The sequence below is a fragment of the Sarcophilus harrisii genome, chromosome 4 (genome assembly GCF_902635505.1).
Source record: "Sarcophilus harrisii chromosome 4, mSarHar1.11, whole genome shotgun sequence".
Classification (NCBI taxonomy): Eukaryota; Metazoa; Chordata; class Mammalia; order Dasyuromorphia; family Dasyuridae; genus Sarcophilus; species Sarcophilus harrisii.
In genome coordinates, this window is record NC_045429.1 from 91,013,395 (window position 1) to 91,041,191 (window position 27,797).

General features: G+C 33.9%; 1 protein-coding gene across 1 annotated transcript; it reads right to left on the bottom strand.

The window, feature by feature from the left end:
• Nucleotides 1-27,797, bottom strand: ATP6V1G3 (ATPase H+ transporting V1 subunit G3). The gene is made up of 3 exons (XM_003767548.3): nucleotides 27,677-27,797; nucleotides 9,004-9,104; nucleotides 1-211 (listed from the first exon to the last, which is right to left on the bottom strand). Exons 1-3 carry the CDS (start codon nucleotides 27,783-27,785, stop codon nucleotides 38-40), a joined length of 384 nt encoding a protein of 127 aa, XP_003767596.3. The 5' UTR covers nucleotides 27,786-27,797; the 3' UTR covers nucleotides 1-37.

A 27,797-nucleotide genomic window follows, 5' to 3' on the forward strand; every position in this document is an offset into this window, starting at 1 on the left:
TATACATATATTATTTATTAATTAATCTGAATAATGTTTAATCTGTGAATCTGTAGTTCTTATTAATTTCAGGATTCAGGTCACAAACCATGCTCAGGAGCTGCTTCATCACATTTTCCAAGCTCTCATTGTAGTTACCAGTGAGGTTCTGAATCTTTCCTACTGTCTGTTCATCTATTTCATTGGAGAGGTTGCTTTGGGAACCCATTATCTGCAGAGGCAAAAAGAAAAAAACTTATTGAACCAAGAATCATTTATTATTACTTATCCACTTTGTCAGTGAATTTTTTTATTAAAGCTTTTTTATTTTTCAAAACATATGCATGGACAATTCTTTAACATTAACCCTTGCAAAACTTCATGTTCCAATTTCCCCTCCTTTACCTCATGCCCTCCCCTAGATGGCAAGTAGTTCAATATATGTTAAACATGGTAGAAATGTATATTAAGTCCAATGTATGCATACATATTTATACAATTATTGTGCTACACAAGAAAAACCAAATCAAACCAATAAAAAAGAAGCAGCAGAATAAAATGCAAGCAAGAAACAACAAAAAAGAGTGAAAATGCTATGTTGTGGACCACATTCAGTTCCCATGGTCCTCTCTCTGGGTTTGGATGGCTCTCTTCACTGAACAACTGGAACTGATTTAAATCAATTTGTTAAAAATAGCCATGTCCATCATTTTCTATTTTTTGTAATATATTGGAAACCCTTGAAATTTGACAAACACTTTAAACTTAATTAGATTTAATACTTTAGAAACCTTTGATATGACCCGGAGAGAAATTCAATATAACTCAAAAGTGTTAGACACGCACTGAGCAAAACATTTAGACTAATGTCCTACTCTGAAGTGACCCTAGGTTCTCCAGGGCTGTGTCAAATAGAGAACTTGAAGTCAGAAGAGTTTCTAAAAGGCCTCAGTGATAGTCTGAGAACCAAAATAGCTAAGAAATATGCTAGGGGGTAGAAATAAACTGAGATAATTAAAGCATTACAATTTGTAAATTAATTAAATATGAATTATCCTTTTAGGTGTGAATTTAGAAAGCCTTCATGTACAGAAAGAGAAAAACTGTTTTTAACTATTGAAAATGAAAAGCAAAGTGGCTGACCAGTCCAAGTAAAGGAACAACTTGGGCTTTTACTACCACCTGGTGGATGACTCAGATATTGCACTATCAGTCACTTCAAATCCCACTGGCTGGATTTTAATGCCCAGGTCATTAATGCCCATCTCTCTGCACTCTTCACTGCAACTCATCAAGCCAGCCTCCGAAGTGTGGTGGACTTGTAATCTTCATTAATGCCCTTTACACCAACAGTCCATATAGCTGAAGATCTTTATGTCATCATCCATTCTCACAATTAGTCTTGGGTCCTAAAACAAGGCAAAATCTTCCTTATGAGTTTTAGGGGGATCTTCCTGGGGGCTTAGGAATTTCTTAAATGCCATTTAATCAAGTCTTCAATTAATCAAGTGATTCCCTCCTAGGTTATTTATTGATTTTTATTCAGTCATCTAGAATTAAGAACAGTTGATATAAAATATCCTTCTCCCCACATCTACAACATGGAAAGTCCAGGGAACAGTGGGCTCAAGCTTAAAGGTTATGTGTGGCAAAGAGGTAACTCGTAGCTCCCATATCTCTCATTTGTGGAGAACCCATTTAAGAAATCCCACTTAAACATATGAATCTCTGTCTTTGTGCCCTTGACTCCCAACATAGACACTGCAACTGATTAGGTCATTCATTGGAAGGAAGTCTGAAACCCACCAGAACATTCTCAGCTTATCAAAACCTCTTCTGGATAAATCAGGAGGAACTACCTGGATAAGAGGAGCTCACCAAAACTGAAGTCAGGGTCTCTCCTTACATGCAGTTGGCTCTTTTCCAAGACTTCAATTAGAATCTTTACTCATTTTAACTTCTGAAATGAGTCCTTTCTTGACAACCTTGAAAACTTATAGAAGGCGTCCATAGCATGATCAAGTTTTTTTTTTTTTTCCAATCTAAACAAACAATTCCTATATGGCATTTTACTTCAAAGGCTTTTTCAAACTTAGATGAAGGTCTTTGAAGAATGATTTGATTGGGCATCTTATCACTGAATTTAAGTAGAGTGAGTTTAAGTAAATCGATTGGCCTACCATTAAAAAAAATTACAGAACTTTTGAAGTATTAACTTAATAATGAAATATTAAGTATGAGTGAAGTGTAAAGGCAATGAAGAAACTACAAAGATAAAATTTATTATCTAGTAGATAAAACCACTAAGAGTGAAAGATAATCATTTTCAAAATAAGCCTATTTTGCATCACACTTTTAATGCTAAGTTTTCATCTAGCAAGATACGGCTGCATGTACAGAATGAATGCTGAAAAATACATTTACCCCATTGTCCAGATATTACAATGTGGAAAGAAAAATGATTAGATTGATTTCTCTTTCTCTAAATTGACGAGTATTGTTCTTGCTGAATTTATTTAATTAGTCAGTTGGGTTGGCATGGGAAACCATAGGCACATCATTGCCATTAAAGTATAAATACATATACCTCCTTTACATAAAAAAAAAAACTTATTCCTGAAAAATTGAGGGCAAAGTGAACTGTCTATGAAAGAAAATGTTTAATTAATTACATCTAAAATATTTAATAAGCACCTGCTTTGTATATGTATGTGTTTATATGCACATGCATGCATGCATGCATACATGTAATACACTAGACATAAAAAGATGGGAAATGACCCTGTCTTTGCCCTTGAGAAACTTGCATTCTAGTGGGGAAGAAATGAACATTTGTTAACTATCTACTAAGTGTGCTAAATTGTGCAATGGACAGACTGCTGGACCTGAATTGAGGAAGATTCACCTTCATGAATTCATATCCAACTTATACACTTACTAGCTGTGTGATTCTGGGAAAGTCATTTAACTCTGTTTGCTCAGTTTCCTCTTGTGTGAAATAATCTGGAGAAGGAAATGGCAAACTACTTCAATATCTTTGCTAAGAAAAAGCCCAAATCAGACAAAGAATGAGACACAACTGAGTAGCAATTATGTGTGAGGCACTGTAATAAACATTTACAAATATTATCTCAGTTTATCCTCAAGATAACATGGAGATGTAGGTGCTGTTATCACAACACCTGAGGAAACTAAGACCAAAGTTAAGTGACTTGCCCAGGATTACACAGGTAGTAAGTATCTCAGGTTAGGTTTTCATCCAGGTGTTCCTGACTCCAAATCTAGAGCTCTCTCCCTGAATCACTTTACTGACCCTATTCCATGAGGAAGTATGTATGTTTATGATTCATATACACAAATAACTATAATAGAAGTTAGAAAAGGATTGTGTGCATGAGGACATCAAATTTTAGAAGTCTGAGAAATCCAAGGGAGGAGGAATTTTTTCTGCCTGGGGGAAAAAGAGAAGGCTCACTATGATAGCTGAGCTAGGAAGTGAGAAGGTTAAGGTTATAGGTAGACTGAATGAGTGGGGAAGGGGATGCTCTGTGTAGTCAAGTGACTTTTCCATAAACAAACAAAAAAAAAAAAAAAAAACCCTATCAAATATCGGAAGCAAGATTTAAGCCTTGATCATAGTGGCAACCATAGATTTAGAGTTACAAGATTAATGAGTCTAAATCCCTCATGATTCTTCATGTTCTGAGAGGTGAGACCTCCTGTTTAAGGGTCACACAGAGTAAGCTGCAGGACCAAGTTTAAAACACAAGTCATTTGATCTCCTCATGCACACAATCCTTCCTATCTACTTGTTGTCTAAATCTTAAGTTTCATTGTAGCACATTCAGAAGACTATTTTGGCAGTGATGCGGACAGATGATAGGGTGGGACAATATAATTTTAGAGACATTTTAATCTTTTTTTCCTTATTTCAATTCTCAGGGTTCCCCAATGCTGAATTTACCTCTTTAATAATCTTAGAATCTCTGGCAAGAAGTTAATAATCTGTAAATTAAAACAAAGTGTGAGGGAACTCAATATTTAAAGCAGTCATTAGATTTCGAGGATCAATGAACTGAATGGGAAACAAATTGCATTTCTAGTTCACTAATGTATAACTGAAATTTGACATTTTCTTCAATTATGAATTGTAATGGGCTGAGGCTTGAGTTGATGCACTGAGGTCCCAAGCATGTGAGGCTAAATAGTAATTGGACTACACTCTATTAATATATATGCTTGGAGAAAGAATGGCCCCCGCTCACTCTCTGTGCAAGTCCTGATGTGTTGTATAGGAAATGACGATTTTGGTGGGTGGAGGCACAGGGGCAGGAAGAGAGGCTGAGAAAGATTGCTGGCTGGGTTCGATTCTGGTGGCTGCTGGTCTCCTATATTCTGGTCTAGCTAGCTCCTTGACTCAGCTGCTGACATTGCCATTGCCGATTCCCTTCTACCTCCGATCTTTCTTCATCTCTGCTAAGAATAAAGATGGACGATTTTCCCCTAACCTGAATTCCTGACTCCAGCTGATTTTAAAATACACGGTCATCACAATGAATGAAGGCAACAAACATTATTCTGAAAATTGTTCGGTAAGATTCACCAGACTGCCAAAAGAGCTCAAATATCAAGAATGCCTTATTTAAAGAAACTCTGCATTTTATAAAATTAGACATTCTTCTGTAAAACCAACCATCAAATCCTAATTTATCTATTTAGGAAAGTCAGTTTCCTTTTTCAGTTTTATTTAAGTGTTTTCTTTTTCTTTATCTGTGAGCTATTGGGATATATATATATATATATATATATATATATATATATATATATCCCAAAGGTATATAAGGTAGTAGAGGAAAATCACTGTAAACCTCTTCTGGAGGGCCACAAACTTCAGTGCCCATTTGATCTTCCTGAGTCCTAAACTTGAAATCAAATGAGCTTGAGTCTATCCAGGTTCTATTCCAGTTCTCTTTATAGTACAGGCTAAAGATGACTTCCCAGTTCAAAGAAAAAAAGCTTTGAAAGGATATTATAGCTCCTTAGATATCCGATGGCTTATTCAAAATAACATTTTGATGAGTTAAGTATAAATGAATCAGAACCATATGGATTGTGTTTTCCTTGGTGCTCATAAGATTTTAAAAATATGGTGGAGATGTCTTATCAAAATGTGTTTGGGGTTTGGCTAAATCCCAAACACATTTGAAAAATAATTTGGGGATATTTCCTGAGTTTTCAAAGCTATCAGATCTGCCATTTTGAAATGGAAAAAAAAAAAACACACCAAAATTTCAATAATGAGAAATGTATACTTGACAGAGAACTATTGTCAGGGGGCTATTTTGCTTTTTTTAAAAAAATTATATCGCTAAGGGTTATAGCTTCAAGGACAATAACTCTCAGGATGCTTGGTTGTTATTCTGTTGGGGGCAAATGGAATGTTTTACAAAAGTTGAGGTGAAAAGTTCTGATTCTTGTTCCTTCTTAACATGTGGAGTTATCAATTTCCTCCCTCCTAAAATGTAGTCCAACTAATTCAGCATAACTCAAATTGAGCCATTTTTAATGAAAAATGCAAAGATGTAATAATAATGGAGACATCCACCAGTAGTGTGTGTGGGGGGTGAGAATGGGAGAAGATTCATGGCCTCTCTGTTTAGTGATGGTCACTAGCTTTTCCCCATCAGTCACTGATTGGAAATTCTATTCACTTTTGACATTTCAGCGGGGTAGAAACTTAGGGTACCCAATATGACCTTCCTAAACTTAGGGGCCACAGTTAAAGTAAGCCTTCTCTCCAGGGGAAAAAAAAAAAAAAAACAAAAACACTGCTAATACCACCTCTGGCAAAATGGCTTCAGTGGATTTTGAACTCCCACCTTAACCCTCTCTCCTGGGCTGTTTCTTGGAGTCATTAGGGTATTTTAGGAAGACAGTTCAAATTCTATACCAGACATTTACTTGTTATGTGACCTCAAACAAGTAATTTAACCTTCCTTGATATCAGTTGTCTCAAAATTAAAAAAAAAAAAAAGATATCAGTTTCCTCATATAAAAATGGGAATAATAGTAATAGCACTTATCTCAAAAGGTTGTAAAGAGGATCACATTAAGATGATAAATGTAAACCTTTTGAAAAACCTTAAAATATTATATCTATCTATCTCTGTATCTATTTTGTATCTCTATATGTCTGTCTGTATCTTTTATGTATTATCTATCTCTATGTATGTATGTATATATATATATCTCTGTATCTCTGTACATATCTATCTATATACACTAATACACACCTATATATATGCATAGTAGCATGTGCACATGTATGTATAATACATAAGGCAGCTAGGCGGTGCAGTGAATAAAGTGCTGAGATGGATTTTCAAGAAGATACTTAGTAGTTCTGTGATTAGGCAAGTAACTTAACTCTACCTCTGTTTCCTCTCATCTATAAAATGAATTGGATTAAGAAATGGCAAACTACTCTTTGCCAAGAAGACCCAAATGGGGTCATGAAAAGTAGGACACAACTGAAAAATGACTGAACTGAATAGACACATACATATTTATCTATCATCTGTCATCTATTCTCTCTATTTCTCTATATATGCTATTATTATTTCAGTATCCTTAAGACAGTGAACTTTACAATTACCATTCCACTTTTGTTGGTTAATAAAAAAAAGGTTTGTTGATGCTACATTTAGTTGATTTACTGCAATGAAGATCATCATATCCTTTTGAGGAACTACATAGAGAAAGTTAAGTTTAATGGATTATGATGGCTGTGAGACCATAATTGCTTTTGTATGAATTTTGGAAGCATCACATGGAACTCAATATGATTATCCCCAAGGACCCCTTTTTCTTCAGGTTCCAAGGAGGTCTTCCTGCTTGACCCCAGGCTTAGGTTAATCATGATGAGTCTTGCCTAGGATAACAATACAATGAATACAGTGAGGTCATGCCAAGAGTAGAAGTACTGAGATGGTTCTTATAATAAGCCTTCAGCAGAGCAGCCCCATGCACCTTGGCCTTTCTTTCTCTGTGGACACAGTTTGATCAGCCAGCTGTGAAATTGGCTTAGGTTTGAATTGTGAAAAAGACAAGTTTTTATTCAAGTTCAATGCCAATGGTTAATTTCCTGGAATAGATTTACATCATATGCAACTCCTAGGGAGTAATCTTCTTAGCTGTTGTATATCAAGAAATTCTGCACCCCCACAGTCCCATGGTGTGCACTATTAGGATGGCTTTAGTGTGGGTTTTTTGTTTCATTTTTGATGCAGAAAAAAGACAAAAAAAGCTTCTTCTTGTTCTGGTTCTTTTTTTTCCCCTTGTTATTCTTGTTCTTGTTTTTCTCCAATAAGGTAGCCAAAAATAGTGATAGTTGGGAAGATACGTTCTCAGGTACTCTTGTCTCATGGGCTCATCATAATTGAATAGGAAAGAGTCAAAAAAAGAAATATCCAAAACACATGATTCTGCCTGATGGATACTCCTTGATTAAAAATAGATTTTTTTTTTGTGCCCTTCAGGAAAGGTTTATTACAGATATGTCTGTTGTTTGAAGTGTACTTACCAATCACTATTTTCAAACATTATTGTGTGTATCAATCTAATGTCTTCCCTTCCTTCCCTATCTTTCCTTTTTCTGATCAACATTTTCAGATGTATATTACCTCCCAATCCCACCCCATGAAAATATAAGATCACTTCAAGGAAAAGACTGTCTCATTTGCTTCTATTATTATATTCAATGCTAAGTACTTACTGACACAGAGTAATCATTTAATCTCTCTGTCTCTGTCTCTCTATCTCTCTCTCTATAGTCAATCACTTGATTAGCATTTAATAAGTTCCTGCTCTATGCCAGACACTGTGTTATGTACTGGGGATACAAATGAAAGGGCAAAAAATAAAGCACCTACTCTTGAGGTTCAGTCTAATGTAGGAGACAACACACAAGCAACTATATATAAACAAGATATATTCAAGATAAAATGGAAGAAATCTCTGAGAAAAGGAAGTAAGATTAAAGAAGACTAGGAAGGGCTTCTTGTAGAAGGTAGTTTAGTGCAAGGTTAAAGAAATATCAGATGGCCTTTGCACACTCTCTCTATATAGGTTATTTTCTCATTTGTGGATTTCATATTACTTTTTCCCAACCACTCAGTCTTAGAGAGAATGATTGTTTTTTTGAAAAGGGCTTCCATAGAAAAGCCCTAAAACCACTTAGAAAGAGAAAAATGGTGAAATGGTTACATAAATGTAGTGGTATTTCATTGGTACAGGGAAATTTCAGTAAGGATATTCCCTTTCCCAAGCAACTATAGAATCATTTTTCATTGTATTCCTGCAGTATGCAGCATTACCACTACTACCATTACTACTACTACTACTACTACTACTACTACTACTACTGTTACTACTACTACCGCTACTACTATGTAATTAGCATTTATATTTCAGTTAGTAAATGCTAGGCACCATGCTAATTGTAAATTCTTTATAATTATCTTTCATTTGGGCCTCATAATAACTGTTATGAGAAATGGGAGCTGTTATTATTCTCATTTCACACATATGGAAACTGAGGGAGACAGCAGTTAAGTGATTTGCCCAAGGTCACAAAGTAAGTAAAATTAACCTCAGCTCTTTCTAATTCCAGGTCAGCTCTATATCCACAATGTTATGTTACTTACCCAGCTTAGTTAATCTACATTTATGCCTTCTCTCTCCATTGGAATAAATAGATTGTGTTCTATACAAAGTAGGTGTTTAAATGAATGTTGAATTTGATTAAATTGGATTGGCTTAAATCATCTTCTCCAACCATTTAATTCTACCAGTGAAGAAACTGAGATTAAGAATCAGGTTGATCAGATAATCAAATATCAAATCAACTCTGACAGTTTGGTCTTCTTATACCTTCTTCAATATCTTTTTTTTTTTCAATGTCATAATGTCTCCCATAGGACTTTGCTTAAAATATATGAGAAATTAATTGACATTCATACTTACCAAAGATTGTTTTTCCTGAAATTCCTTTTCTTTCTGCATTCTAAATTGATTTATTTCAGCCATTGCTTCTTCTTTCGCTTGTTTTAGCCTTTTACCTTTTCCTGAAAATTAAAAGAGATGTCTGAGGGAAGCAGAAAATGAGGAACCTTTGAAATTAACTGTAGTTGAAACCAGAATTTCTTGCTTCAAATTTGGGGTCTGCTATTTATGATTTTAATGTGATTCTTCCTTCTTTAGGTCTCAGTTTCCTTATCTCTAAATTGAGAGTCTTGGGAAAGTCTCTTTCATTTTTAAGAGCCTATAATTTTATAGAATATAATAATATACACACATTTACATTATTATATACATCCTTGCAAACATATGCATATGCAGCTACATGGTACACCAAACCTTGAGTTCAAATCCAGTCTTAGGAATTTAATGGCTCCTTCACTAGGTAAATTACTTTACTTCTATTTCTCTCAATTTCCTCATCTGTAAAATGAGGATAGTAATAGATACCATCCACCTCCAGGGATGTGATGAAGATTAAATGATATAGTAATCAGCACAGTGTTAGGCACATAGTAAACACTGTATAAAGGTTAGCTATTACATACATACATATGTATAATCTATGTGCATGTGTATACACATACATACACACCCCACATCAGAAAAAGGAGATCAGGTTATTTACAAAGTGCCCATCAGAAGAATCACATTACCATATATTATAGAATTGTTGGAAGCTTGCAAAAAAAACCCCAAATATAATTACACAGATCTTGAAACATTTTCCATTGGATTTCTTTAATATTATGAAAATGGCAATTTTCTATTGCACTTTCATGTTTAAGTAAAATAACTGTCTCTTTTACTCATAGCAATAACAGCCAAAGAACAGATTTTAGCTGTCATTGATTGGGAAAGATATTATTTGGTCAAAGTTTGGTACTGATTTGCTGCCAAGAACCCTGTTGTCTCTACCAACTGGATTCTATTTAACACTGGCAGCTAGCCAAGTCGCTACAAACCTACAGCTTGGACTCTACTAAAATGGCTTACATTTTTGTCGTTGCATTTTATTGGGATTTTTCCCTTAACATTTTCTGCCTGTAGAATGAGTGATCAAGATTAAGGGCACATCAAAGTAGGTTTTGTATACTAACTTTCTATGGGGAGACTTGAAAGGGATTGTAAAACCAATATTTTTTAATGGCAAAGAGATTCAGTTAAATGGTTCTTCAGTTTTATTAAGGCCAAGGGTATAAGCATTAAGTCCAAAGACTGGCAGACTATACTGTAAAGTTTTAGTACAAAAGTAATGCTTTGGATAGCATTGGTTAAAACCTGAAATTTATATCTTGAACTACTGGAATTGGATCTGTAGGTCAAAGGACCAAACAAATCTTAAAACTTTCTCACTCTCATCTCCAGGAGTTCAGTAGTAACATTGCAAAACTCCTTAGTCATTGCTAATATTCAATAGTTTAAGAAATCCTTCACTATGTTTCTGATTCTTTATTTCTGGTCTTTTATATTCCAAATATCTCATCCAGGTAACATTCCTTCTCTCATTCTCCTGAGACAATGAATAATGCTTCTTTCATCCAATATGGTCTGTTGAGTAGACTTTAGTTAAATTAGTTTGTTTTAATAATAACAGTCATAGATCATATTCTGTATTGGCTGACAGTTTACAGTGTGCTTCCCTCTCAACAATGCTTCATATATGTAGTGTAAGTGATATTATGACAACTTGACAAATTAGGGAACATATTCAGAATACTGGTTAACTTGCCTAAGATCACACAGCAGTAAATGTCAGAGTCAGGACCTTTGGCTAGAACAGAACAATGTTCTTTCCACTAACCCATCCCCAGTGATGTTATAGCACAAGATAACAATTTGATGTATAGGAAGGTTCTGTGAACTTGTCAGTATGGAAAACTACCTTTAGTTACACAAGTTGCAACCTATAAGGGACAAGCCTGAATCATGTTTGTACATTATTAGTTTAGGTTTGCTTTTAGAAGAAAATGAGATACCCAGAGGCCATTCAGCAGTTAACAAAAGGAGCCACACCATAAAAGAGATACTCCAGCATTTGCTTGGCTAGTGGCCACCTCTTCATAGAATATGAAAATACATCTGTAGCCTGTGGTGACTTGCCCATTGAGTCATCTACTATATGTGAAGAGTCCCCGTTCCACATAGGTGGACCTATTTTTTTAGATACCCTTCAGTGACAGGAAGCCACCTTCATTGAAGTAAGAGTATACCTGAAAGCTATGTTAAAAGAGGCAACATTAGCCTAACTCTTGTTGCTGGGGATAAGGAGAGCACTAGTAGAAAAAGCGCCTGTTACATATCCAAGATATAACATGGTAGATGAGAATGAGAAAGTTGAATGAGGAATACAAAAATTAAGAAACTTTTAGGTTATGGCAACAATAAGATTATACGATGACAAATTCTGATGGATATGGCTTTTTTCAACAATGAAATGATTCAGCCAGTTCCAATAAACTTGTGATGAAGAGAGCCATCTACACTCAGAGAGAGGACTGTGGGAACTGAGGGTAGATCACACCATATGCTTGAATTTTATTTTCTTTCTCATTTTTTTTCTACTTTTTGATTTGATTTTTCTTGTGCAGCAATTGTATAAATATATATGCCTATACTGGATTTAACATATATTTTTACCATGTTTAACATATATTGGATTACATGTCATCTAGGGGAGGAGTGGGGGGAATGGAGGAAAAATTGGAACACAAAGTTTTTCAAAGGTCAATATTGAAAAATTATTCTTGCATCTGTTTTGAAAATAAAAAACTTATAAAAAAGAAAATTGTATGTTTAGCATTGATCACATAAATCAGCAAGTATCAGAGGCAAGATATGAACAGGTTTCATCTGGCCATCATTCTGATTATTATATCATGATGCCTCTTATATAAGGATAAAGCCAGGAAATGTAGCTTTTTAAGAGAATATTGTTTTTAATCTATGATTTTGCAAGAGTAGACAATACTTTTTCTTACTTCCTACTACACTAATACTATACTTTGCTATATAACCTATATAACCACGTGTCCTGCCTCCCCTCCTGCCTTCCTTCTCTTTCTTCTACCTTTCCATTGAAATGAAGATCATTACTTTGGATGTCTTGCTTTTAGCTTCTTTTCTGTTGGATAGGCCAACAGACTTTAGTGTTGCTCTCACAGTTATCTCCAGTGGCCTCATGGGAAGGGTTCTTGTTTTTTTTGGCCTAATCAATAGACAGGTATTAATTAAGCACCTTGGACAAGTATTAATAATCTTCCATAATCTCATCTTCTTTTGGGAGAACACTTTCATATTCCTACCTATCAATAAGAATTTCATTTTCATTATACCATTGTTTTCTAAAATATTTGAATTTTTGTGATTAAATAAGTATTTTTGTAATAGTTCATAGTGAGATCTTCAGCTGGAATCTGCCTAGCCCATCCTCAAGGATGCTACATAAACTTCAGTGAGTAATTGCTGTATTACCTCTGCAGCCCTTTCCATCTTTTGATTTAGCAACAGGATATTATAATACAGTTAAGAACAGAGCAAAATCTCATTGATTCTGGAATGACTTAATGATTGTGGGACATGAATGTAGTGGAGTCCTACTGTGCTATAAGAAAAAGAAAAAACAATCAATACAAAGAAACATGGAGAGCTTGACATGATCTGATACAGAACGAAATAAGCAGAACCAAGAAAACATTCTACAACATTACTGCAATGTCAATAAAATGAAAAAAAAAATACAAAACAAGCAGAAGGAAATGTTGAAAATTACCATGAATAAGCAAGGCATTAAAGAAGAGATTTAAGAAACAGTCTTACCTGGTTTCTTTACCTAGATGGAAAGTTCACAAATGTGTAGCATTGAATGTGGAGAATTGAAATTTCTTGATTTTTTCAATATATTGATTGATTTTGCTGATTTTTTTTCTTTTTTCTTTTTTTTTGTGTGTATACATACTCACACACACACACACATACATACACACACACACACACACACACATATATATATATATATATATATATATGTAGGGAGAGAGATAAAGAAAGACAGACAGAATACACACATAAAAACACATGTGTATGTGTATTTAGTTAAATGAGATTGTTCTATGAGTGGGGTCTGGAGGGGTTACTGGTAGAAATACCAGTGATGTAAATTTTATGTATGTATGTATGTATATAAATATAAATGCACATACATACACACATTATTTAAAAAGCAGATTATGTGCTACCATGACTCTAGGCAAGCTTTAATAATCTTGATAGCATACTTCAAAACTGCTCTAAAGCTTTGATGTTGGCTGTATCTCCATATGACAAGTGAGGAATGTGGTTAGATAGATAGAAATGGCAATGTGACCTTATCCCCTGGACTTAGCTTGTCTTTGTACCTTTATTTAATCTCTCATTTATGTGGCAGAATAGAAGAAATTTAGGATTTAAAAACTAAGGAACCTTAAACTATAGAGATGCTTGGTAGTTATTAGACAAATAACCATCCCCTGACTTATAGCTAGCTTTCAGAAATTGAAAATTAAAATGTACATGGCATGTTCAGCATAAGCTAGAATGAGGACTCTGAATCTAGGATGAGGAGCCTAAAAAAAAGATTACTCCTAGACATTCATTAACTGGGACAACCATGCTATTTGTTTTTTAATGGTTTGACACTGGAAGCTAAAACTTTGCTGATGAGAAGATGTGTAGCCAAGATCCTAAGAGAAGAAAGCAGAACCCCCAAGGGATTTTTTTTTGTTTGTTTCTTGGGAAGAGTGTCGCAACTCTTCTAAGAGTTGGGAAAAGTCCAGGGGTTTTATTTTAGCTGAAAGAATATGGAATCATCCATTTTTTTTCCCTTGAAAAGTAGCTAAAGAATTCAGGTAGACCAGAAGCATCATCAAAACAAGAATCCACCCAAGCAGAATTTGGTGGAGCAATATTTGAGAAAGACTACAGTACAGCAATAATGTCCAGTCCACACTATGGGACCTATCAACTGAAAAGTACAATACCAGAAGGGAGATAGTGCAAGGAAGAAACAGAATTATTAGAAGACATCAGTAGTTCCAAACCACTGAAGATGTTAATTGCCCTTCCACATATGTATTTGCTAGTCATGCATGTTTCATGTGTGTGTTTATATGCATGTGTGTACCATGGCCACTCATTCTCCTTATATGTGTATTTTGCCATATATGTGCCCTGGCCATATGTCTTCCTTATATGCTTTCCTCTCTAGTTTTCCCTGATCCCAGATGTTTCCTACCTGTGTGTGAATTTGTGGGACAATATGCTCTCAGTTTATTTGAAATTTAAAAAATTTTTTTTTCTATATCATTTATTAAATTATTTTTGAATTAATTAGGTTCTATAGTGGACTCTTAAAGATAAAAGTATTATTAAGATCCACTGAGCTTTTAGAATATGTAGAGCCTTTGGGAAAGTCCTTGACTCTGGAAATTATTCCCTAGGGGACCTCTCCTGAATGCTAAGGATAGGAATCCTTTGGAGTCTTCACTTTTATTTTTAAGATCAGGTCATTTTTTGATTTGTTAACTCTATATTTTAAATAGATTGGTGAGGGCAACAATTCTTCCATACGGTGTATTACTTGGGAGGTGGGAGAAGTGAAAAATTGAATTTTTAGAATTTTTTTTCCAACATGAAGGCAGAAATTTTTAAATTATGGCATATCATCAAATGAGCAGATAATCACTTGTATAATAGCTTTTTATAAATAGAACGAATGTGACAATGAGATCATCCAACATTCTATAAATGTTCAAAGTAGTTCTCTATTGTGTGCAAACTGAACAAGCCTCATTGAATTCCCCTATTTTCTGGAGATAAAGGTTGGTTCTTAGATGATAGATACACAATCTATCCTGAGTTAGTAATCTTTCCTGGAAAAGTTATAAACTTTCCAGGTTAATAGGCCATAAAAGCAGACTGTTCCCAGAATGTTCCCTACCATAATATGACATAGGAAAAGGGCTTGAGTGTGTGTGTCATTAATTAAAATGAATTTTTTTGAATAAAATAACCCTTAGGAATCCATAGCCCTGAATTCTAATTCTGACCCCATTTAATAGTTTACCAGTAAGTCATTTGGCAAATCACTTCATTTGTATCAGCCTTCCTAAGAAAATGAAGAGGATAATAATCTGCAAACATCTCTATAATAAAGGTATTGTGACATATTGGGTAAATAGTTACTCTGACAGTGTCTATAAAGTCAGAACAGGTGGGGGTGATTGTTGTCAGAGGATCACCCTAGCTAAGTACACTGAATTTAGCATCAGAAAATTAGCAAGCAGATAATGTTTGCTAACAGTGGAATGGGTAAAAAAGTAGGAGGGACACTGGAACTCCCATATCTCATTGCAAAGAAATAGAGACATTTCAATATATATAGAAAGGAATAGAAACCATACTGATGAAAGGGCTGATATTTTGAGGTTCAAAGTATTAAAGAATCTATAATCCAATCTAAATTTTATAAAGACAGTAAGGTATGGGAATAATGAAAAAATGGGGTCCAAATGAATGCTAACTTAAACCATATTACCCATATAAAGTTTCTTTTACCTAATACAATATATACTTTAATGTAAGGACTGTATCTGAAACATAAAGGAAGAAGCAATTTCTCATTTTATATGTGTACACAAAGAATTTTGTTATTGAAATAAATGTTCATGTACTATTTTTTTAATCTCAGGAAACAAGTTCTGAAATTTTATGGCCCCTGAAATTTTGACTTGCAAGGAAACATTTTAAAGAGCTGCTTCCCAGAAGCTTTATTTGGATTGGGAATGTTCAAATTAAGTAAGGATGTTTGTAGGAACATTGAAAAACATAGGTACTTTATAGCACCTATAGATATATAGGTAGAAAAACATAGGTACTTTATTGAATTTATGGAAGCCTGAATTTGAGTAAAAGTAGACAAAATAAACAATTGTTTATGTAGTTAGAATTTCCATATGGGTGACTTTTTAAATGTTTGCTTTTTTTTAAAAAGTGAAGACTTAGAGGTTTTTACAAAATGTTTGTTTATATTTGAACATTTACTAATGATTCATTATGACAGAGAGAGTACACAGAGTTCTGGTGGCTATTCCACCAGCATTCCAAGCTCTGGCAAGCCTATTGAAGCAAGAAAGATTTTGAGTGAGGTATTATCTCTGTTGTTCAAGGACCTGCCTAATTAAATTAAGAACAATATCACCACTAAATAGAAACTTGAAAAAAAATTGATTTTGTTTAAATTAGAGCAACTTGTGGAATCTGCTAAGGCACAAAAGGGTTAAAATAGTGGAGAAAATACCCATATTGATGAAATAATATTATCTTGTATTTTATATCTCTATATACATATATACACATATATACATACACATAATGTATATATTTTATAGATGTCTATAAATATGTGTATTCATTCAAACCTTATGCTATGTAGAATTAGTGCTTAATATAAATACTCATTAATATAAACGCTCATTAATTGATTTCCCAATTGCTATGAATGGGTCCTCTTAATTCTCTTTCACCGGAGTACTTTTAACAATTCAAACCCAGTCAGTTGCCAAGTCTTATCAATTCTATCTTCACAATATGTCTCATATAAATTCCTTTTCCCTCTTCTCTGCCATTCCCCCTCCAAAGTCAATGTCATCCTGGTTCAGGCCTTCATTATCTCTTTCCTGGACCATTGCAATACTCCTAATTGATCTCTATATATCTAGTTTCTCTAAACCATAGTCCATAAAGCAGTTAAATCGATATTCTTAAGGCATAGATCCGCCCATACCACTCCCTTGTGGATCAGATCATATGTCAACTTTTCAATGAAATCTTCCTCATTTGTAAAATGGCTTTGTCAATGGTAGTTACTTCCCAGGGTTGTAATAAGGCTAAAATGAGATATTTGTAAAGAACTCTTTAAATTTTAAAGAGCTATATAAATGCTATTCTTAATTTCCAGCCAGATATGGCCTCTCCTTCTTCTGAACTCCAATGACATTCTTTTCCAGTGTAAAAATCATGATCTATAGGCTTGAAAACAAAGATGCTATAGCAAAGAAAGAAGATTTTGGAAAAGGTAACATATGCTCCACCCCAGACCAAAATCAAGAGCTTCCTACAAGATGGCATATATCAGATTTTTCTTCAAATGACAGTTTCTCAGTGTGCCCATGATATCTACCTATTATCATACCAGGCACCTGCTGGTCCCTATTCAATTAAGAGAGAAAGTTGTATGGGAGAAGTTGTTGGCTCAGCAGTTTTCTGGCTTGACCCAGCAGCTGCCACTGTTTGTGATACTACATATATTGACACTGATTATATTCCATGGAAGGAACTATCTTTAGTACCCCACTGTTTCATTAGATGAAACTAAAAATGAATAAACGAGATTTATTTACATCAACATCTTTCTTACTCCTTATCTGTGAAATCCAGTCTTTAGCTCTGAAGATGGACACCATTGCCTTGGAAACAGTAGCAGAGAAGCCAACCAGAAAATGCTAGGAGTGTACCCTATCAATTCTTAACCATTCTGGTAATGCATGGATTCATTTGGAGATGGTAGTAAGCTCTGTTTAAGCATATGCTAGAGCTTTAGAGAGTATTCCTCTCCATTGGAGAGGCATTATATTTTCAATGAATAAATAACAGTAATAATACAGTTCATTAAGAATTTCACAAATACTAAATTCTTTGATTCTTACAACAGATTAAGGCAGTGTGTAGGAATAATGCAGAAATATTATACTTAAAGACAACCACAAAACAATCACTAGTGAGTATAGTGAATGTTAGCTAAATTATAAAGAATAGATATGAGAATCCTAACATCTCACGCCTTTATAGAAGTTGGAGACCCATAAATGGAGTACATTGCTTATATTTTAAGGCTTTTTCATTGTATAAATCAATTTTTGTTGACAATTTTTTTCTTGAAGAATTTTTTGTGATAGGAGCAGCTATTTGGAGCAATGAATAGAAGACCTGACAAAAAAAAAGAAAAAAAAGAATCAAACTTTGTTTAATGAGATGGCTTTTTGGAAAATTGAGAAAAGACAGTGGAGTATTGTTGGTGATATAAAAAACCCTAAATATGTTTTAAAAATTATTTTTAAAAATATAATCATATTCTAATTTTAGATGTAAGGATCAAATGTTGAGTTAAAAGGGACCTCTGAAGTCATTTAGTCCAAGTTCCCCATTTTATAGATGAGAAAACCAATCCCTAGAGGTGGTAAGCAACTTCTCCAAAATCACATAGGTAATTTTAGAAGATCTGAGCATGGAAGTTAGATCATAGGCTCCTTCCTCCTCTGATTCCAGTCAAAGACTCTATTACTGTCCTGTATGTGAACATCATGCTCTTGTCCATGGTCAAACCTACTTCTTATGAATCTCTCTAAAGCTCATCTTGCTATATCTTAAGAGATTCCTTTATGAAAATGTTCCACAGGAATATAGACTTTAACTTAAAACCTAGGTATGGTCCTAACCATTAGAAGCCTAAATCTAATTGTGGTATTCTTGTTTCTATGCCTGTAATTCAACTAATAATAATGATGGCTAACATTTACATGGTACTTTCTGTGTGTCAGGCACTATGCTGAGTGCTTTACAAATGTTATCTCATTTGATCTTCACAACAACCTTGGGAGGTAGAGGTTGGTATTATTTCCATTTTGTATATAAACTAAGGCAAAGAAGGAGTAAGTGGCTTGGTGAGGGTCACCTAATTAGTGAATGTCTGATGCTGAATTGGAACTCAGATCTTCCTGACTTGAGGCATAGTGCTCTTGCCATCAGAGCATTCCATCTAGCTTGCTCAATTAAAAAAATAATAGGAATCTATGATGTACAGTAGAATGTATTGGCTGGTGGGGAAAAACAAAGGTCAAAGAGAAATGGCCTTAGTCTCTAGATTTTATATATTATCAAAACAAGCTTGGTTTGCTAATTGAATAGATACATTGGAAATATCAAACAGTATTATGCTTTTGCAATGTTATGGACAGGAATATTTGGTTACCTTGTTCAGGTCTAACACATCACATTTTTAAAGATGGAAAAAAAGTCAATTTAAAAAAATTTTGGGGAAAGAAAAACTGATGAGGAAACATTATGAAAAAATTACCTTGATGTTTTCAATAGCTCTTATTATTTTTAAAAAATAAACCTAGGATATCTTTGATTTTTATATCACAGCCAGTTTTGGGGCACACTCCCTATCTTTGAACCAAATTCTCCTTTGTGACAAAAGAAAAGCTGTGAATGGATAAAACTACCATGTTTGGCAAAATATTTTGTGAGTTCAATTGTGGAAAGGAAGCAAAGTGGGTCCCTGACTGTAAAGGAACTTTTCTGGGATATGAGGATTTCTTGGGATCCCACCTTGGAGGTTGTCCTCTTTCACTTCCCTTTGTCCATTAAATGGCTAATGAATTGGATATGGCCGTGTTGAGAGAAGGCTAGCCTGCCCCTGCAGGATCTAGACTTTGTTTACTCTGACAATGAACTGGTCAAAGCCCCAATCTGAAGGAGATGGAAGAAGGCAGATGATGCATAATAGTCCTTTCTCTGAACTTTAGGATGTAGCAAGAGTATATAGTGCCGTATGTTTTGCATGAATTCACATGCATAATTGCTATCATATTTCTCATCTTCTCAAATGATGGGGGGGAAGAAATTAGAACTAATTTTTAAAAAAATAAATATTAGAATTTTTTAAAAAACATGTAATTGGGAACATATAAATATATAAAATTTTAAAATACACTAAAAATATTGTATAGCAGAGCATTCCAGTATCTTTGACAAGAAAATATCAAAATAGGGTTGTGAAGAATTGGAGATGATTGAAAATTACCCAGTAAAAATATAGTAGACAGAGTAAAACGGCCAACTACAGATCTGGGAGAAAATCTGGGGACATATAGTGGGGACAGTTGACATGTAAAATTAAGGGCAATACCAAAGGTGTGACTGGGGCCTGTGGCAGCTGGGAGGACAGGTCCTTTTTGTGTGTTTTAATTTTTCAGTCCTCTCAGCTTTCTCTATAAATTTTCTGCCACCTCTTATCCCATGCCCTCTCTCCTGCCCCTTGTAAGTTTTCTTGGATGGAAAACTTATATTCATTTGACCTTTGCCTTAGATTTCAGTGTTGGATGGATAGAATATTTTCCTCCTCAAAATCAATGCCTCATGAGGCTTGGGTTTGTTAAGAGCTAAGGCAAAGAGGGCTTTATGGTGTTTTTTTTCATTTTAGAAGACCTGCTCTAGTTCACTTGCAAACTAAGAAGATAGAAGGGTCTGTAAACTCTGGAATAGTAGGTTGTAAGTCTCCTTAAGAGAAATAAGGATTTCCTTTTTTATTTTTGTCTTCAGTTTATTTCTCCAGTATACAGTATAGCAATAGGTGATAAATGAGACAAAGTTTAAGTCTTTGAGGGCACTTGACACTGCCACCATCTATCATGACTATAACTGAAGTTTGCTAATGTTTTCCCTTCAAAAAGCTTTTTGTACAAATAGGTCCCTTTCTCTTTTCTTTGATCTTTGAAACACAGATGTAATTACTAAAGTTTTTAAAGTATGCTACTAAAATGTAGGAGTGAGAAAATTATCTTTAGGTAGGGTTTCTTAACTTGGGGTAAACACTGCTTTGAGATCTCATTTCAGGAAATCTAAAAGCTTGGATAAAAAAGAAAATTTATATCTTCATATTTACTAACTTCTAAATCAAATTGAGTATTTCCTTCTATTTATGAATTTTTTAAAAATCTGAGAAAAATGTCCATAAACTAAACAAAAGAATATTTAGGGCAAAATTTGGGGATAAGCAGGCGGAAGCCCAAATCCTTATAACATATAACATATCACACTCATTTTTAAAAATCACATTGAATTCTGGCCAGGATTCATTGAACTCAAAAAATTCTTTAGACTTCTAAGCAGTGCTGTGATTAGCTTAAAATAAAAAAAAATTACTGCCCTTGGCACAATATGTTCATTTTTATGTTTGTTGGTTGTTTTTTTCTCTTTCACCCATCTCCAAGCAGCTAAATATATGGTAAAGAAGGGCTAAAGATAAAATAAAATAAATTAGTGCAAACCCATAGTATTCTCTTTCAATATAATGAAATGAATTAAAACTTAGGTACAGATCAAAAACAAGGGCGTTGTTTAAATCAATGAATTTAGACACCTCCTTGATTAGTAGAGATAAGAAGTCAACTAAATTTTTCTAGTTCTAGATTTAGCTACAGTGAAGTGGAAATTACTCTGGAGTGGGATAACCCAGCCCTTCAAATACTGCACAGAGGAACCATACCTCTCTTGAGTCAAAGACTAATTTGTTAAGACACCTATATGATGTTGGCTTCTTGGGCAACAATATCACACACTCATTTTTGAGCCGCTGATGACTTAAAAAACCTGGAAAATTTGAGGAAGGTGATTTTTTATTTTATATGAACTAAAGGATTTTGTATAAATAAAACAAATTGATGCAGTTAAAAAGAAGACAGGAAATGGGGAGGAGGGGATTAAAGCCAGTTTATAGGGAAATGAGCCAAATTTATAAAAATAAGAGTCATTCCCCAGTTGATAAAATCAAAACCATCTATTTTACTTGTGATATTCTGCTTCTTTTGTATGGCCATAAACACTTCCTTTATTCATAGATCTAACAAGTACATTTTTTCCATGCTTCCCTAATTTACTTATGATATCACACCTTTTATGTCTAAATCATTTATCCATTTTGACTTTATCTTGTTAAACAATGTGAAATATTGATCTTATGCTTAGTGTCTGCCAAACTGCTTTCTAGTATTCTCAGCAATTTTTGTCAAATGGTGAGTTATTACCCCCAAACCTGGATCTTTGAGTTTATCAAACATTAAATTACTATGGTTGTTGCTATTGTGTATTGTGTATCTAATCTATTCCACTGATCTACCACTCTATTTCTTAGCCAGTACCAGCTTGTTTTGAGGATTACTAATTTGTAATTAATTTTGAAATCTGGAATTGCTAAGGCCATCTTCCTTCATTCTCCCTTTCTCTCATTAATTGTCTTGATGTTCTTCACCTTTTATTCTTCCAGATATATTTTGATAGTTTGATATGGCACTGAAATTCCCTTAAGTAAAATTGTAATTTATTATATTATATCATGCCTATCCATGAGCAATTAATATTAAGGGATTTAGCCCTTTCTTTTATTATATGAAAAGTATTTATTAATTGTATTCATATATTCCCCTGGGTTTATCTTGTGGGTAGACTGCCAAATACTTTATATTGTCTACAATTATTTTAAAAGAAATTTCTTTTTCTCTTACTGTTGGGTTTTGTTGGTAATATGTAGAAATGCTTATGATTTATATGAGTTTATTTTACATCATGCAACTTTGATAAAATTGTTATTTCTTTTAACTAGTTTTTTTTAGTTGATTCTCTAGGGTTCTTTAATTATTCCATCAAATCATCTTCAGAAAGATTGTTTATTTTTATTTCTCCAATTTCCTTTTCTTGTCTTCTTGCTAGAATTAGTATTTCCAGTATAAAACTGAATAATAGTGGTTATAATGGGCATCCTTGCTTCACTCCTGATCTTAATGGGAAAGCTAAATCCAATTCTCTATGTGTAAAATGAAGATTTTGGATTAGAATATTTTTAAGGTTCCTTCCAATTCAAATTTTTGGTCCAATTTTAAATTTTGATACTGTCATCCTACAGTAAGTTGCAGAAAGGCAGATTTATGTTCAATCTAAGGAAAAACCTCCTAACAATTAGAATTGATCCAAAGTGGAATGGATCCCTTTGGGGAGCAGGAAATTTTTCTCTCAGTGAAAATCTTCAAAAAGAGTCAAGATGACAATTATCTGATATATTATACTAGAGGAGATACGTGCTTGGGTACAAGTTAGACTAGTTTTCCCTGAAGTCCATTCTAATTCAATGAGTAAGCTTTCTTCTGGTTAATGAGTAATCAGTTTTGTAATATACCCACTTTTACAAAACCAAAATCCTCCGAGATTTGGGGGACCTTGGTTTCCCTGTCTGTAAAATGAAAGACTTAGATTAGTTAGCCTCCTAGCTCTGGAGATTTAATTTTATATATATATACATATATGTGTGTGTGTGTGTGTGTGTGTATGTATGTATACATATGCCTATGTATGCAAACACACACAATAGAACTGCTTGCTAGCTTTTAAATTAGTAACTAACATTTATAGAGCCTTATAGCTTTTTGAAAGTGCTTTCTTTACTACTCTGTGAGTTACATTAAAAAATATGACTATATCCATTTTTCCCCATGAGGACACTGAATGTCACCTTGGTAAAGTGACATCCATAGCCAATCCAGTTTCAAGATGAGGGGTGGAAATCAAGCCATTTGTATCTAACTCCAGGGCTCTTAATACTTCACCATTCAAGTTCAATCATCTAACTTAGCTGGTTTAAATTATTCAAAGTCTTGATCTTGTCTTTATAGAGAAGAAAGTTTTAAAACATGATAGCTAAAATCCATTTCAGCTCAACTGTGATTCCGCATCTATTTAGAGAAGAAAAGAAAGAAATAAAAGACAGTAAAACATAAAAGGTTAGCTAAATAATAACAGATTTCTTATGCTGTGAAGGTCAGGTTTTATTTATGTTTGCCATGGAATGAACTGTATTTATTTGGAGAGTATGGGTCAGGTATTTTATGTAGCTACTGTAAACTGCCCACTTTTGAGTGGGGAAATCTGGTATTAGCCAGTGAAAACTGTTTCCAAGCTTCTACTTTCTGGGACAGAACACTCACTGGGCAAAACTAAGAACAAAAGTTACCTGTTAGAAATCAAAACATTTTCTGAAATGCCTTTGAGGAGAACCAGCTTCATGTTCTTTCTATGTGTGCAAAGCCCTGGGGATACTGTGAACAGATAATGATAAGACCTATAATTTCACTGGTAAAGGGAACTCTTGAGTGAGTAAATGTCATCTTCCAAAGCATGAGAACACTGAGAAATTAAATCACCTGCCACAAGTCACACAGGCAACATGTGTCAGAGGCCAAATTTGTATCTAGATCTTTCTGGTAAAGAAGCTATACTTCTCAAAGACAAAACTTAAAGGCATTCTCTGCCTTTAAGAAGTTAACTTTCTACTGGGAGGATTCGATATGTAAACAGATGACAAAAAAAGGCTTCCCACGCATTTAAAAAGAAAAGAGTTTATCTTTTGCCCTTACACTGGAATTTGAAGCTTTTGCTTACTACCCACCTCCAACGGCCTCCATTAGCAGACATGATCAGTGAGAAAAATATTTTTTTTTTTCTTTTTGCAAGTAAGTTTGGAAGAGAGTGAAATGGTTGATTAAAGTTGTTTGAAAAGACAATGATATTGATTAAAATTGAGTTTAATGTCACTTTTTTTTTGACAGAATCTCAGATAAATGACTGTCATGTCTGAGGGAGAACTGGCTTTTTTTCTTTGGAACATTTTAAATTACTCTAATTTTGGTAAGAAAATATATATATAAATATTTAAAAATTTATAGACTCGGCTTCATAGTTTGCCTCATCTTCAAACTTATTTCATATTCATAAATGTTCACATAATCAGAAGTGTGGCACAGTGAACAAAGCACTAGACTGTAAGCCAGAAGATTTGGGTATGATTCCTGACTTTGTTCTTTGGCTATAACACTAGATAGGCCATTTAACCATGCTGAGTCTTACTTTCCTCATCGAAAAAATACCTGTATTAGCTGCCCAAAAACATGATGATGAAGAAGTAAAGCACTTTGATGACTTTTATGTTATACATGTTTGTGTATTTGTGCTATTAAATGGATAAGCATTTATTAAGAAGTGCTTACTCTGCATCAGAGACTGATAAACAACGGAATTACAAAGAAAGGCAAAAGTCAATTATCTGTTTTGTTTTCCAGGAGCTCACAATCTAAAGGGGTGGGAAGGAGACAACATGAAAACAATTAGGTTTGTATAGGGATACTGGGTGATACAGTGGATAGAGCATTGGTCCTTTAGTCAGGAAGATTCATCTTCCTGAGTTTAAAATATAGCCTTAGACATTTACTAGTTATATAACCCTAGGCAAATCACTTAGACTTACTTACTCAGTCTCCCCATCTGTAAAATAAACTGGTGAAGGAAATGGCAAACTTCTCTAGTATCTTTGCCAAGAAAACCCCAAATGCAGTCATGAGAGTAGGGCATGACTGAATAATAAGGTACATACAGAATAAATTGGAAATGATCAATAAAAATAAATAGCATTAAGGAAGATCCCACTCTTGTAAATGGGATTTTATCACAGAGGGAAGACAAGTTTAGGCAGGATTGAAAATAATTTTTTGTAAATAGGGGGACTTCAGTTGAGATTTGAAGTCAGAAAATCTAGGAGGTAAAGACGAAGAAGGAAAGAGAAAGACATGGAGGACAAATAGCCAGGGGGAGAAATGCATGCAATCAGTTGTTATATACTGGGAGCAGCAAAGAGATAGTGTCAATGGATGGAATAATGTGGGGAGGGAAGTAAGGTATAAGAAAACTGGAAAAACAGGAAGAGGCCAGGTTATGAAGAGCTTTAAAAACCACACAGAAGATTTTATATTTGATCTTGGGAGCCACTAGAATTTATTGATAAGGAAGTGACTTGGTCAGATCATATATGCAAAATTATAAATTGACTTATATTTTCCTCATGTACAATAGTAGTAGTAGCAGCAGCAGTATATTGTCACTTTAACATTTGAAAACATTTTACACAGTTACCTATTAATCCTCAAAATAATCCTGTGAAGTGATTTTTTTTTTTTTTTTTTTTTTTGCAGATTGGTAAACTAAGTCTGAAGGACTTGTACAGGATCACATGGCTTAGAAGTCTCTGAGAGAGCATTCAAACTCATCTTCCTGATTCCAAATCCATTCTTAATACATAAAATGCAAGGGTTGGGCTGGATGACCTCTGGCCCCTTCTAACCTTGGATCTGTGAATTTACATTCCTACAATTCTTTAATTATAGTGAAACTTCAAGAATGAATCAGATAGAAGCTGATTGATTTCTTTCATTCATTTCTTTCATTTTCTTTATTTTAATCCAGATAAAAAATGAAATATTCCAAATTAATAGTATTTTAACTTAAAATACTTTGTGTTAAAATATTGCCATTACTTTCTTGATTAAGCACTCATTAATATTTCTAACATGCTAACATTTCTAACAATACAGAAGTATACCTTCTTTACATATCATGTGTATCATGCTTATGACTAATAAAATCTTTATATATCCATTAGTATCTCATTGATTATAAAATGAAATAAGTATATAAATAGAAGTTATATTTCCCCCTGTCTATCTTATAGGATTATTGTGTGGAAACTACTTTATAAATCTTAATATATCATAGAAAAAATGAATTATTGTTATAATTCCTTATTATAAAAATGAGGAAACTAAGTTTGAATGATTTGACCAAGGTTACATAGTTAGTAAATAAGAGAATTGGGATTTGAGTATAGATTTTATAAATCCAGGGTCAGAGTTGCAAGAGACCTCAATCAATTTTGAATCTAACCCCAAATCCTATGATACCTCCAATAATTGATCCTTCAGTTTTTACTTGAAGACCTCTAAATTTGAGGGAAGAGGAATCCACTCACTACTTCCCATGGTAGCACATTCCACCTTAAAATAATCCTAATTTTGTTGTGAAATTACTTTGTCTTCCTACATGTAACTCTTATCTATTAATATGAGTTCAGTCCTCTAGACCCAACCACTGAATGTTGTTGCATTCTAAGAATATTTTAAATAGATTACCATGGTATTCAATTTTTTCTTCTGTAGTTTTTGACAGACCCACTGAGATAGCAATAATAATTATTATAGAATTTGTACTACATGTAACATTAAATATAAAGAAAAATAGCTTCTACCATAATTTCTTTCTGAACTCTATTGAAAAGGATGAGAACAAAATGATGATAATAATAATTAGTAATTGACAGTAATGATAAAAAATGTTTCAATTTTTGCAAATAACAACTAAATGACCTTACTTGACCTTCACAACAGTTAGTAAATGTCTGGTTGGTACTAAATGTGTTATTATTCCTTTTATCTTGACGAGGAAACAGACTTAGAAGGGGTTAGAGATTTACATGCAGCTGTACCATATTACTGTTATTGTATGAAGAAAGAGAAAATTAGAGGAACCACTGAGAAACATTTAAAGTTAGAAATGCTGGCCTTGGAGTTTAGCTTGTAGACAGCTGAACCATGTGATAGGAATATTTTTAAATCTTGGAATGAAAAGCAATTAAGAGGGGAATCTGTTTAAGGATTTAGTTACTAGTTACAAGCTCTTTTGGAAAAATGAACTGGAGCAAAGAAATAGTAGGGGTGTAGAGCCAGTGAGATCTCAATTTCAATTTGGTTTGGGTTCAAGAAACTCTATATCAACTCCAGGATTAGAGAAAATTCGAAATTAGAAACTATTAGAAATTCTAGGAACATTAGAAAAGAAAATACCATTAAAATGAGTTAGAACTTACTCTTTTTGGCTTCATCCAGCTTATCTTTAGCTCGTTTTTCTGCCTGTAAGAGTTGCTGAATTCCCTGAGACTGACTGGCCATCATTGTCTCCTTGGGATCAGGCTGCATAGAAGAACTCTG

Excerpts from the sequence above, each read along its gene's own strand:
- ATP6V1G3 (XM_003767548.3), bottom strand. The coding sequence starts at position 27,785 with ATGCAGCCTGATCCCAAGGAGACAATGATGGCCAGTCAGTCTCAGGGA. Across the intron at positions 9,105-27,676 it reads GCTGGATGAAGCCAAAAAGA|GAAAAGGTAAAAGGCTAAAA; the intron begins GTAAGTTCTAAC and ends TTTAATTTTCAG. Across the intron at positions 212-9,003 it reads TTCAGGAAAAACAATCTTTG|ATAATGGGTTCCCAAAGCAA; the intron begins GTAAGTATGAAT and ends TTGCCTCTGCAG.